The following is a 14,128-nucleotide window of genomic DNA, read 5'->3' on the forward strand; positions in this document are numbered from 1 at the left end:
CCTCTCTCCCTCCAGGTGCTCCCCGGAGTTTCTCTGCCCGTATTCTTGGCATGGTGTGGGCTGGCTTTGCTATGATCATTGTGGCTTCATACACTGCCAACCTGGCAGCCTTCCTGGTGTTAGACCGGCCTGAGGAGAGAATTACAGGCATCAACGACCCCCGGGTAATGACTCCTCTTTTGCTTTCTCCCCCCCTGCTGACCTCTGAGCAGAGATGCCTCCAGTGGCTACCTCACGACTCACATAATGTGGTCTGCAGTACACAGAGCCCTCCTTTAATGTGGCTGCGGGTCTGTGCCAGGGGATTGAGCCCTGGCAGTCTCTGCCTGGGGCTGATGTTGGTGGGTCTGAGACCCTGTGCTGGGTGGGAATGGACAGACATGGGGAGGGATCAGCAGGAAAATAATTGTCCAGGAACAGTACATACCCAACCAAGCTGCCTGCCAGTTCCTGGAGAGCCTGCACTAACCAACGAGGAAACAATTCATTATAGATGAGTTATATCTAATGAAACTGTCCCAGTGGTGCAGTCAATACTCTCAGCAGATACCAGAATACCTCAAACCCATTTCCTGCTCTGGCAAGGGTACAGCCACAACTTATAAGCACAGGCATGCAGGAATATGCCCCACAGCAGTGCTGACCCACAGCATTCCATACCCTATTGCATCCTCTCCCCACATCACTGCCAGCCCTATGGCATCTATAGGCCTCCTGCATCCTCAGTGCCACAAGGTCCCTGTGACATAGCATCCCTTGCCCCACCACTGTGGTCCCAGAGCATTCACTGCCCCATGGCATCTTCAGCTCCACTGAGATCAAGGTCTTCTCTGGGAAAGAGGTCTCCAAAGGAGATGGGAAATTAGGAAGCATGGTTTTGGGGTGAGGCAGTTTGGTTGATGAAGCACAGAAGAAACAGGAGCCCTTTCCCTGCCTTTCAGCTGCGCAACCCCTCTGATAAGTTCATCTATGCCACGGTGAAGCAGAGCTCGGTGGACATCTACTTCCGACGGCAAGTGGAGCTGAGCACAATGTACCGGCACATGGAGAAGCACAACTATGAGAGCGCTGCTGAGGCCATCCAGGCAGTGAGGGACAAGTGAGTGGAGCCAGCATTTTGCCTGGCCATGCTGGGAAGAGCTCCAGGGAACTGCAGTTCTGTGGGATGAGAAGGGCTGATGCAAACTTGGAGGAAGTTATAGCCAAAGCATGGCTTGACAGGACCTGAACAGTTGATGCTGGGTGGGATCTTCCTAGTTCTAGTGCATACCATGTCTCTGGATGGAGAGCACAAGGTCTCTGTGGGGAAAGGCACAGTTGGAGACCTGTTCTTGCCCATGGCCTCCCTTTCTGGCCTCTGTGCTTGTTTCTTTACAAGGCTGGGTGACTTTGAACCCCGTGTAAACCCCTCACGCTCCTCCTCCAAACTGTTGCCAAGCCTTTTGCCTCCCAGCACAGACCCTGCTGCAGGAGGGTGATGCTAATCTGGGCTTAAATAAGGGTTGGGAGCACCCTCACTGCTCCCACAGTGGCTGCAGGCACAACCTTACCTGCCTGTCCTCTCTCTGCCCAGCAAGCTCCACGCCTTCATCTGGGACTCAGCGGTGCTGGAGTTTGAGGCCTCCCAGAAGTGTGACCTGGTGACAACGGGGGAGCTTTTCTTCCGCTCCGGCTTTGGGATCGGGATGCGCAAGGACAGCCCATGGAAGCAGAACGTCTCCCTGGCCATCCTCAAGTCTGTACCCAGCTCTTGGCATGGGGCTTGCCCCGCATGCTGCATGTGTTAGCATGCAAATAGCCTTGTGTCAGGCACTGACACCCCTCCCCAGACCCTCTGCAGGGACAGGGGCTCTGGTGGCTGCCCTGACCCTCCTGGGAAGGGAATGTGCCTGAGCAACCAGAGTGGGCACCCACATCCCAGCTCTGCTTGCAGGGCTGGGGAAGCAGCATGGAGCTGGTGAGAGGAGCAGAGCAGAGCAGGGCAGGCAACAGGAGCCATGCTGGACCACAGGCAAAGCTGGCAAAGAACAGCCCTGAGGCCACCCAGCACCAGGTCCTTGTGAGCAGTGGCAGGGTGCTGCTACTTCCCCACTGGTCTCTGTGAGCTCAGCCTGGCATTGCACTGCCCTGGCTTGATGTTCCAGGGGTTTTCTTCCAATTCTGATGATTCCTTTTAGGCAGAGATACATCAGGACCCCTGCTGAGTCCAGCTAAGGCTTTATACCAGCATTAGCCTGCAGTGTGGGGTACTGCAAGTAGATCTGATATTATGGATAAAAAGAGATTTCATTGTATTAGTTCAGAAATGCCACACTCACCGCAGGAATGTGGTGATGGAATAATGGGCAGCTGGGAAGCAGCAAGTGGAGGGAGATTAATTTTAAAGAGAGACAAGGGTCAGGAGCCACCATGGTCCTGCCCAAGGTGTGGAGATGAAAGGCCTCAGAGAGAGGATAGGGAGGAGGAAGAAGACACAAATAGAAGCTGGGGTAACATAAGCACCCATGGGACCCTATCTGTAGGGTGGTCTTACTATGGGGATGGGTAGCAGTGAGACAGAAGGAATTTGGGACAACAATGTGAGAAGCTTGGAGGGGCAGCAGAAGTCCTTGGTGTCCTGCTGGGAGAGGATGGGGAAGCCCAAGGGGTGCATGCAGCCAAGAGGGCAGGGGGATGTGCTAGGAACAAGAGGGAGGAAGGCACAGGGAGACCTGTGGTGGGATGTGTGCTCTGTGCCCACCTCCATCCAGCAGCTGTCCAGGCAGGAACGGGCACTACAGAGATGCAGTTTGCTTCCCCCCAAGTGACACCAAGTTACTGGGGAGTCCTAGCCCTCACCATGCACAGGAGGGAGCTGCCAGGCAGAAGATTTTCCCCTGACCTAGGGGTGTCAGTGATCACCAGTCAGGACTGGGGTCCTGTCCAAGCTCCCAAGTGGCTCTGGGAAGAGGAGAACATGCAGGAGGGCACTGGGATACATGGCTCATATCAGCTCCCTGCAACATCTCTCCAGGCACTGCTTACAGCAGTCAGCTCCATCCCTCTCCCCATGAACCGAGCTTGCATGAGGCTCTTTTTGGCAGCAGCCAGCCAGTTCTCCATCTTTCAAACATGGGGCAGTGGCACCAGGCAGCTCTGGGTGCTTCCGTGCATGTGGATCATGGCTGCATGCAGGGCAAAATGCAAACACATGCAGTGCGGGCACCCACTGCAGATAAGACACACACTCTATGCAAAAGCTCCACATGCACATGTGTGCACACACATGCAGTCGGCCATGCATGCACACACTCCATCAGTTCATGTGCTTGTAGGCTGCAGACAAGAGCAGATGGAGCTCTTGAATGCTCTAGGATGGAGCATGTGCTCCAGCTGCCTGTGGCTGGTCCCCAGTGACTCCTCTGTCCTGTCTCTTTGTGCTTCCAGGTCCCACGAGAACGGCTTCATGGAGGATTTGGACAAGACTTGGGTGAGGTATCAGGAGTGTGACTCCCGTAGCAATGCCCCAGCAACACTCACCTTTGAAAATATGGCAGGTTTGTTCTGCAAACCTCTTTCTTCTTCTTCGCTGGGTAGCCTGCTTTCGCTCAAGACATTCTCCTCTCCAGGGCTCTTCTCTCGGGCCAAAGCTCTGCTTCTTCTGGGTTTGTGCTTTCCTAGTGCTGGGAGGCTGCTGTTGGGCTCCAATCCCACTTTACCTGCAGCAGCTCTGCAAAGCTTTCCCCACCTTCCCTGGGATGGCTTTCTCATCGATGGGGCTGTCCTGCTTTGACCATTGCCCACCTCCCTCTGCTCTGGCCAAACTGTGGCTGTCACAGTGAAATCAGAGCTGTCACAAAGGTAGAGAGAGGGGAGCAGCACCTCGGGGGAGGTGAGAGTAGGCAAAGAGGCAGCGAGGATCCTGTTGCTGGAGGGAGGTGGTGGTGAAGGGCAGCCTCCAGCCCTATGGAGTGTGTCCTGGCTGAGCCCAGGCAGTGGGCAGGGGGCAGGAGGAGTATAATGGATACAGAAGGGTTTTTTCTGGTTCCCCTTTGCAGAGGCTGAGAATTACTCCAGACTTGCTCTCCCTTTGCTCTAAAAATGGTCCTTTACCCAGCCAACGTAGTGATGGCCCTTCAACCAGCCAGCATGGTAATGGTCCTTCACCCAGCCAATGTGGTGATATGGGTTGAGGGGTGTCAATGAGACCCCATCCTCACCAGCACCACAAGCCAGGGCAGAAGCACCGAGAGAGGAGCACTTTGCTGTGTCTCCCCAAGACACTCCTCTAAAATTGTAACCCCCATGGGCTGCAACCTGCCCAGGGCAGCACAGAGAGCACAAAGCTCCCTGAGGAAACCAACATGAGCAACAGAGATGGGTTTCTGGTCCAAACAGCCCTATGGCTCCAGGGGATGTGCTCTGCCCTCAGCATCTCTGCAGCACAGCCCATGCCCTGCACCCAACCAACAGGCACTTGTATGGACATCCAGCAATCCACCACCCTTCTGCCCATCACCCTGGTCCCCAGCTTACACAGCACCAACCCTGCTCTGCTGGGTTCCCCTCCCCAGCCCCTCCAGGACTGCAGAGGGATGGCAGGGGGCAGGGGGGAGACAGTGGGTTGGAGAATGCTCCTGTCACTGAGCGTTGATACAGAGGAAATGAAGCGTCGTGTTGCAATTGCCATTGCCCCCTGTAACTTTGCTGCTTATTTCAGGTGTGTTTATGCTGGTGGCTGGAGGTATTGTTGCCGGGATATTTTTAATATTCATAGAAATAGCTTACAAAAGGCATAAGGACGCGCGGAGGAAGCAGATGCAGCTGGCGTTTGCGGCCGTTAATGTGTGGAGGAAAAACCTGCAGGTAGGACAAACCGTTTTTAGAGCAAATCTCCAACAGGTGCGTTTTCCATTCCTTCACCAAACCAGTGAATGCAGAGCTGTGGATTAGCATGGGGCCCTCCATCCCTTACCCCAACTCCAGCTGGGCCTTACTGGGCACTCAGTAAGCTCTAGGGTGGGGTCCCTGCCTTGTCCCTGGGAGATGTCCTTGGATGATGCCAAGCTACAACCAGGACAGAGACCTGACCCAAATTCCCCAATGGTGCTTGGGATGGGGACTTTGTGCTGCTGGAGACCACGTGCCAGATCCATGACAAGGCTTGGCTGAGCAATCAGTGACGGCGTGGCTGCCCTTGCAGCTCTGCCCTGCTGCCTAGCTCTGGCCATGCTCACCAGCACACAGGAGGGTTAATCCACTGTCTCTGAGCATCCCTGCCCAGTGCTCGGGTGGAGAAATGCTCCAGGGATTGTTTCCATCACCTCTTCCCTACCCAGCCCACTCCCCAGGGATGTGGTAGCCCTTGTCATACCTTAGACCAGCTCCTAAAAGAGGTGGTGCGTGCTCTTGTCATTTGGAGACAAAGACATCTCCCCACATGGGAGTCAGCGATGCCGGTGCCTGTCAGCACCAAGGCTCCCCCCGGCCCTTTTAATGGGGCCATTGTGCTCCCTGGCTTCTCCTATCCCCAAAATACCTCCAGGTGCGGAGGAACAGTGATTCCTGGCAGTGACACTGAGCCATGGGCATGACCATGGGCCACAAGCCTCACACTTCCCTTGGTTTTGGGGCTGAGCCCCACGGTGCCCCCGAACCCCAGTTTAGGGCAGCTGGAGGCTCTCTCTGGGTCGCCTGGGCTGCTCTTCTTCCTTGGAGAAGCAAACTGGCATTCAAAGAGCAAGAGATCCTTTGGGTGACTAAAGGAGACTGCTGTGTGCAGCAAAGCCAGTGAATGAGAGAGAAGGAGGGTCGGGGACCCCCAAACGAGCCCGGAGTGGTGTCCCTGTGGGAGCAGCGCTGGCTGGGGCATGCGGGTGGGCTTCCCGGGTGGAGGAGACCTGCTGAGAGCAGCCAGGGGAAGCACAAGGCCGGGCTGCTGTATCCTGAGAGCTCGCTGGGTTCAGTTCACTGATGAGAGTCTCGGAAAAAGCCATTTCTCTATTTTTTTTTCCTTTTTTTTTATTGTTTCTTTTTTTCCTTTGCTTCCAAAAAGCAGCAGCAGCAGCACCGAGGGGGTTAAGGCTGCTGGGACAGAGCACACTAGTCGCACTGCCATTTTTCACTTGCCAACCTTCTAGAAAATACTGCACTGGGTCCTTGGGCAGAGTCTGTGGGACTGTGAGCAAAGCATGCTGCCCTGTGGGGGTAAACAGCCTCATGGTAAAGAGCCGTTTGACATTGTAAGACTTTTCCACAGGAGGAAACGTCAGAGCACTAGTATCTGGTACATTGCTAGAAGGTAGGCAAGTGGAAAGATTTATTTGTTAAAAACAAACAAACAAAAATAATGGTTTTTTTTTTGGGATCACAGTTTTGCCATGGCTATTTCCTGAGATGCCATGGAAGAAAAAAAGGCATTTCATTCCATTCATCTTGCTTTCCTTTTCCGTTTGTGCATGTCCGCAAAAGAGAGAACTGAGAAGGAGGAGCAAATGTATCCCCGAGCATGCTCTACGCACCAGCGGGATACATTTTGGTTACCCCCGTGCGGTAGCAGAGCCAGACCTGGTCACTCCGTCCCCCGTCGGAAAGGTCACACTCATTGGCACGAAAGCAATTGGGGAGGAAGCGTCCTCAGCGCCCACGGCCGAGCGCGGCCGGTCCCCGCGGCTCGCTGCCCCCGCGCCATGGCGGCTGGTGCTCCCAGCCTGCGCCCACCAGGTCCGACTTGCTAACACCAACGCCTACAGTTTTCAGTTCTGTTTCTCTTTGAGTTCATCCCGACCCCGACGACATCATAGCGCTAACGCTTTGCCTCCTCCCTTTCTTTTCCTTTAATCTTTTGGTTCCTTTTAGTTTTGTTGTTTTCTTCCAGTTTTTTTGGTGGTTTTTTCTTTTTTCTTTTTCTTTTTTTTAATTTTTTTCTTTTTCAACTTGTTTTACTTTGAACAAAACCAAAACCAAACCAACCAAACACCAACAACCACGTTCGGCTTTGCACAAATGCCTCATTCAAATTTTTTGAATACCTTTTTTTTTTACAGAATATCCATACAATGACTTCTCTTTCAATGCAGTCCTCTCTCTATCTTTGTGGCACTAGGATTCAGCCTCACAAAAGGCCCTGAGCAGTTATGACATATATTTTTGTAGCGGTAGGTGCAGCATCTCACCTCTCTGTCTAGCCAGGTGGAAGTGAGGGGCAGGGTGCCAGGCAGAGGAAGCAAGGTCAGGAAGCAAGGTCAGGCAACCAGGAGAGCAGGGATACTCCCCAGAGGAGTTCCCAGTACTCCATATGCGAGGCCAGCCCCGTTAGCTGTAGCAGTGTGGTGGCCATGCTGTAGGCATGGGACACGGAGGCCCTTGGAGGACTGGGCATGGCAGGACACCTTCAGTAGCTTTCCCACCTGAATGAAGGACATGGCACGGGGCAGTATTCAAATAGATTTAGCGTTTCCAACAACACACTAGAGATCTAATTACTTATACATATTCATTTTAGGATAGAAAAAGTGGTAGAGCAGAACCTGACCCTAAAAAGAAAGCCACTTTTAGGTCCATCACCTCCACCCTGGCCTCCAGCTTCAAGAGACGTAGGTCCTCCAAGGATACGGTAAGAGGAAGAAGAACAATTCTGCCCTCTCTCTTTCTCTCTCTTTCTCTCTTCTGCCATCCCATCGACTGCCACACACCCATCCCGAAGCTGCCAGTGTACATGCATAGCTCATGTTCGTCACCAGTCAGTCAGTGAGTCAGTGAGTCAGTCATCCCGTGTACCTGAAAGTATGCTGGGATCCTGGAGGGCAGGCAGGAGGTGGCTTGGAGTCCTGTGATGAGTTGGGAGATGCAACCAAGTTTTTGTTTTGTTTTCTTGTTTTCTTTTTGCCTGGATGATTTCTGATGTTCCTCTCTGTGCTTCGCTCACCTGAACCGGTGCTGACCTCTTGAAACCGATGACATTTTCTTTTCAATTTTCTTTTTCTTTTTCCCTTTCTCCTATTCCTGAGTGTTCCTGTACCTGTTTGTCATTGTATGCCTAAAAACAATCACTCCGATTTAATTTGGGCACCGTGTCACCTCACTGAGACCCATGCGTGTCACATTCTCTACATGTGATTTTTGTTTGTGACGATTAGCTTTCGGGATGTAGTCCTCGGCACAGGAGTGACAGCTGCCTCTGGTTATGGTCAGCAGTAACGCAGCTCTAGAAAAGAGACACAAAGGCTTGAAAGAGGAGGTTGTTAAAGACCCAACCTTGGTTCAAACTTGTGCTTTTCCACCTCAGAGTAAAACTGCTCTCATGTAACCAGAGAAAATTTCCAAACTGCTGCCTCTAAAGCCAGCTGTTTCCAAATGTGCAAACGTGTCCGCTCGTGCTGGAGCTTCGGGCACTTCAGCGTCAGGTTGGGCTGTTGGTCTGTCGGACTGAGCCGGTGTCCCTCTGCATGTTGCCGTCTGTTGTATGACACTGCACTGTGGCTACTCTGTTGTCTTGTGTGGCAGCGGCCACTGCGTCTTGCTGCCCGACCTCCCGGCGCGATGTGCTTGACGGAACCTCCTCCCCAGGGCGACCGGCGGGTTTCTGCCCAGGGTTGCTCAGAACAGGGTCCCCGCCAGGCTGCGGGGACAGGGGGGACGGTGGCAGCGTGGGGATGTGGACCCCGCAGCGGGGTGGCCCGTCCCTGGCCGCAGCCTCGCGGCGCCTCGGGGAGCAGCACGCGGTATTGCAGGGGGTCTCGGGGCCACGGCTCTGTGCACGGAACGGAGGTGGCTGCCTTTGACACCAAGGCAGGCTCCAGCCTGAGAAGCTTCTGGAGCACCCATGGGACACAGCCCTGGGGACAGCTGAGCCCTCGGCTGGGCTCGGCTGCCACCACCTCACACAAAGTGCTCCTTTCACTGTCACCTTGAAGCCTGGCAGGCATTGGGGGGGTTGGGGGGGTCCACACTCTCCCCACTCACTCCACAGGGAAGAAATAGATGATCTTAAGGTCCTTTCCAACCATAACCGTTCAGTGATACTGACGGGCCTCCCTGTCATCTTCTGTGCTGCCTTCGTGCTCCCTGGGTGGCACCTTTTCCCAGTGATGCCCCATAGCTGGTGTCCCCCATCTCCACTGCTGCAGCCCAAGCAGCTCTGCAGGAAAGTTGCAGGTTGTGTCTTGGTGGCCTGAGACCCAACCAGGGGAGTGGAGGCAAAGATGGGCGGGTGGTGCAGGGGGGAGAAGGTGGAAAGAGTGTGGAAGACGGACAGAAAAAAAGGGGAGAAACAATTCCAGAAAGGTTTGGTGGGGGAACCTCAGCATGTCCTGAGTACACCCATCTTGTTTTGTTGTGTCTGAACAACTCCAAGGTTAGGAAACCATCTCCTGGAAGAGCAGAAGCATCAGGGTGCAGTGGACACCTGATGGGACTGGTACCCCATGGCAGAGAGGGTGAGAACCCAGGAGCAATGGGGCAACCGGTGTGAGGCACCCCTGGTATCTGTCATGCTCCCTCTTTGGGAAGCATCCTGGGCCCGATTCTGCTCCGTGGTGTATCACACACTTTACACCACACCACTCCACAGTGCTCTCTACCCCAGGGTAGGAGCACCCCAGTGCCCTGGGCTGACCTGCACTAGAGGTCCCATGGAGCAGTGGAGGCATACCCTCCCTTTCCCTCTCCCAGTGGGGACCAGCACAGTGTGGGGCTCCCCATGCTTTGGGTCCTGGCTATGCTCTTCTTGGCACATTGCTCACAGGAGGCTTGTGGAACGAGATGGCCCCACTCATCCCAGAAGATGGCCCCTGCTTTGGGGGCAGCTCCCGCTGCCGGAGAGCCTGCCACAATCTTCTGCCTGCCATGGGGTGACATGGCCAGGGTCCCAGGACATATTCCTCAGGGAACCAGGCTAGTTGGGTCAAGAACAGGCTAGCGGAGCCAAGATCTAAGCCAATGTGGCCAAGATGGAAGCTAGCAGGTCCAAGGTCTGGCCATTGAAAGAGGTCCATGGTGGAGCGAGCTTTGTGGTGATGTTGGGCAGACCAGGAGCTGGTTGCTCTGCAGGTTGAGCAGCCAGTGGGAGGGTGCTGCCACCAGCTCATGTAACAGCCTGCCATTTGGTGCCCTCCGCTTCCATACAGCAGCCCTGGCCCAGAGATCCCAGTGCCCTCCTGCTGTGGAAGGCCCCATGAGTACATAGCATGCTGGGACACATTGACTGGGGTCCTTGTAAAGATGAGAAAGCAGCGAGGTGCTCTGATTCATGATGCTCAGCAGAGCCACGGGCCCACGCCAGGTCTCAGATGGGCTTGAGAGCCGATGGGGCTGGAAGGCCAGGCTGACCCCAGCCCCATGGGCTCTCCTGGCTAGCGAGCGAAAGACGCAAACCTGGTGGCCTTGCTTCTTTCTTTTTCGTTGTCGGGAGTTTTAAAAATGGATTCTGCTCTGCAGCCCTGCAGAATGGTCCCTCAGGAGTGCCAGAGAGACAGGCTGGCACCATGGAGCCAAGACAGCCCTGGGAAGCTACCACCCCACTCTGAACGTCCTAGCGCCCACCATCACCCGAGCTGCACAGCCTCTCCGCGGCACATCATCCCCACCGCCCCAGGAGGAGATGCATGTGTTCCCCATAGGCAGCTCCTGCAACTCGAATAGCACTCGCAGAGCTGACGTACTGCCATCCATCGCAGCCACCCACGATACTGCAACCCCACAGAAGCCATGTGAGACGCATAAACCACACAGACACCTTCCGAGCCGGCACATTTCGTACAGACACGTTACCGAGGTGCACAGGTCCCATTAGCCCCACCACTGCAGCCATCACCAGCGCCCGCAGAGCCACATGCCAGCCTGCGGGTGTCCCCCCCCAGGCACAGCATGACACACGTCCCACGCCATCGCCAAGCGAGGGCCCGGTGCTGCCATGGGGATGGTGCCAGAGCTGGTCGAGAACCGAGGGGGTTCATGGAAATAAAGGTCACCTTTTCAGTGAAGGATCAGCCATCCCAAAGCCAAACTCTTCTTGGCTGAAAAACAACCTAGTTTTGGGCCTAAAAGAACCAAAAGTAGGTCAAAGACAACTAATTTATTTTTTTTCTTTAGAAGAAAGTTGATGTTTTCTACAGCAAGATTGCATTTAGCTGGAATTCTAATTTTTAATTGAAAAAAAAAACAAACAACCCCAAACTCCAAAGTTCTTCCAGAAAATCTTCCACCAGCCAGGGACTACCATATAAGCCCAGATTAGGTTGAAGTCATTTTTAAAGACATATTAAGTTCTTGTCTATATTTTCTTCCTGGTTGTCATTTAAAGTTTTTGGTGCCTTCACTTCACTTCCATACCTTAACATGTTTGAGTCTCTTCTACGGTTAATATTGATTAATTTCTTCGCTTTATAATGTTTGGTTTGGGGATAATTGCACCATCCCTGTAACATAATTTACCCTAAATTACTGATATGTGCTTCTAGCATTAGTTCTACTTTAACATAGTTTTGATATGACAGTTTTCTTGCTTTTTTTTCATTTTATTTTCCTTTCTCTTTTTATTTTTAGTTTTTATTATTAAAAATTGCATGCATGAACTCTACACAAGAAAAAAAGTAAATGAGAATGTTACCCTGTGATAACTCTGTGATTGGAGGAGATAATGCTTTCAAATCAAAAGCCATTCTCTTGTATATTAATTTTTCTGGCCAGATTCCCCACTTGGCTTGGTTATTTTAGTGTGTGTGTCCCCCCCCCAGAGCTGTGCAGAGAGGCCAGAACGCCCCAACCTGCCCTGCTACACCTCCGAGCACCGCAGCCACACGTACAGCTCACCGAGGCACACGCACACCCTCATGCACACACTGCTCCCCCCTGCTTGCATCAGGCAGGGTATTGAACAAAGGAGCTTTCTTCAACCCATTCCTTTTTGTACCTCGAGTTCCTCCTTCTTCTCCAGCAGTGAGTCACCAGCCTCTCCCCTTTCCCAGTCGCCTCTCCTCCCTGTCCCGCGAGCACACGCCTCTGGCCATTTTGCCATGGAAAAGGGAAGATTGCGTTTAGCTGGAATCCTTGTTTTTCACAAGGTGGGGGCAGCCACGCCCATTTTTGGGGTGAGAGGGGTGTTTTTTGGTGGCTGATGAATAACCACAAAAAGCCTCAGGGCAGCAGAGCGACTTCAGGATCTCCTCAGCCGTTCTCTGTGCCAGCGGGTGATGGCCGAGGTGTTACCCCTTAGCAAGGCAAAGGCACAGCAAGGAACATCTCAGAATCTCTGTTTTAATATTAGCTACTGCCTTCAGTGATAAAATGATCCCTGTGAGATGCTTCCTGGGTGTCCCCAGCACATGAACTGGAGAGATAGGAGCATGCTGGCTCCCAGTCCTGCCCCAGCATCTCCCTGCCAAGGTGTTCTGGTGAAGCACAAAACCGGGCAGAGCAGGGCAGCCCCAAGGACCCCATGCAACACCTATGGAGACCCAGAACTCCTGTGGCAGGAGTCAAGGTGCAGAGCCATACAGGGTAGCCACAGGTCCAGAGTCACCAGCAGCACTGCAGAGGCCACAGCCACCACTGACCATCAAAGATGGGTGAAACCCCATCATTGAGGAGCTGGCGGAGCCCAGCAGAACTGCAGCTCTCCTGAATAGTGTGGTAGCAGATGTCACTGGAGAGGGTCTACACTGCAACACTGGAGACCCACTGAGACCTTTTTCGTGCCCTGACACCCACTGAGGTCCTCAGACAGCAGCATAAGGTGCTCAGTGCCACACGCTTTCACAGTAGGGCTGGACAGGGCTTCTTCCAGTTCAGGGTTTGGAGAGTGGAACAAGGTGAGGAAGGGAGTATGGAAGGAGGAAAGGAGAAAGTAATTAGCCAGTTGTAAACCCCTGCCTGGAGAAGAAGGACTTTTCTTTCTCTTGTCCACTGAAGGGCATTGCTGCTCTCCTGCTTTGGTTGCTGGTGGGACTGCAGCTGGGGACATTTCTCCCAGGGATCATTTGCCAAACCCCCATCCACAAAGAGCGCAGAACCCCAAATCCGAGCCACATCCCCCACACATGCTATATTGTCACATTAGCAACTGACACCACATTTTGTCAAGAGTCACCCACACCACACATCCCACCTGTGTGAAAAGACAATCACAGCAGAGGCACTCGAGCAAGGAGGTGAAACGGCCTGGCCTCAAAGCACAGCTTGATCTGGCACCAGAATGATGCTGAACCCCAGCCAGACCCTCCAAACACAGGTTCAGCCGTGGGCTGGGCTGGTGAGTCACAGGCTTTGTCTTGAAGCTCTCCCAGCGCAGCGAGGGGCTCGCTCAGCAGAGACGCGCTGCCACTGCGGGAGCTGCGCCATGCTCCTGGGCGTCCTCCCTGCCCGGCCATGGGGTGCTTGGAGAGCGTCTGCAACGACCTCTGCACAAGCTTGGATTGCACTGGGAAGGGGACCTCAGCAGGCAGTGGGGTTTGGGCTGTTGCATCGCCCCCGAGAGATATCCCATAGGGACACATGGGATGTAAGTAGAGGTTGTGGCAAGTGCCAGGACTGCCTAACACTTCTTTCTCCTTGTCTGTGTCTTTGTGTGTTGCAGCAATATCACCCCACCGACATCACCGGCCAGCTCAACCTCTCCGACCCCTCAGTCAGCACTGTGGTGTGACCTTCTCCCCAAGGGCCATCAGTCCTTGCCCCAACACAGTAGGAAGGCACAGCCAGGACTGCCTTTCAAAAGGGACACTGATGGGTTCTTCTGGGTGAGATGGGAGGAAAACATCCTTCATCCATACACAGTGACTTCATTGTATATCTCCCACCCTTCCTAGGCCTGCTGCCATGCTCGTGCCCCAGAATGCACAGCAAAACCAGGACATGGTTTGGACTTCACTTCTCAGAGATAATCGCTTCCAACCAGTATTGTTGATAATCAGTATCGCCACTGACCAGCTACGAGCAAGGGGAAAGGCACCTGGTGCCTGCTCTGCCATGGTAGTAGGGAAGAGTTGGTGCCAACTGCAAACATGTGCTCCACTCAGACGTGCGCTCCATGTCTCCCACCACCCTGGAGGGCTCCAGACCGATGTGCTCGTGATCCCAAGCAGGGGAGCAGCAGGTTGGGCATGTGTTCCTGCTGTGCTGTGTAAACCCCCTCTACAGCAAGGGCTGGAAG

The 14,128-nt window shown here is 53.7% G+C and overlaps 1 protein-coding gene across 5 annotated transcripts in view; it reads left to right on the forward strand.

Annotated features, from left to right (window-relative positions):
* GRIN1 (glutamate ionotropic receptor NMDA type subunit 1) overlaps positions 1-13,743 on the forward strand; it is a 38,143-nt gene extending 24,400 nt beyond the window's left edge. For 2 of the 5 annotated variants that reach the window (XM_005141846.3, XM_005141847.3), the window contains 7 exons: positions 16-164; positions 942-1,099; positions 1,574-1,735; positions 3,427-3,536; positions 4,700-4,845; positions 7,484-7,594; positions 13,553-13,743. In XM_005141846.3, coding sequence (XP_005141903.1) covers positions 16-164; positions 942-1,099; positions 1,574-1,735; positions 3,427-3,536; positions 4,700-4,845; positions 7,484-7,594; positions 13,553-13,621 — 905 coding nt within the window. In that variant the 3' untranslated portion in view covers positions 13,622-13,743. Of the gene's footprint in view, positions 1-15; positions 165-941; positions 1,100-1,573; positions 1,736-3,426; positions 3,537-4,699; positions 4,846-7,483; positions 7,595-10,416; positions 11,635-13,552 lie in introns of those variants that run through there. The other 3 variants (XM_005141848.3, XM_005141849.3, XM_005141845.2) reach the window with 2 other exon arrangements.
* Positions 13,744-14,128: the final 385 nt, after the last annotated feature.

This window comes from Melopsittacus undulatus, chromosome 11, assembly GCF_012275295.1.
Source record: "Melopsittacus undulatus isolate bMelUnd1 chromosome 11, bMelUnd1.mat.Z, whole genome shotgun sequence".
NCBI lineage: Eukaryota > Metazoa > Chordata > Aves > Psittaciformes > Psittaculidae > Melopsittacus > Melopsittacus undulatus.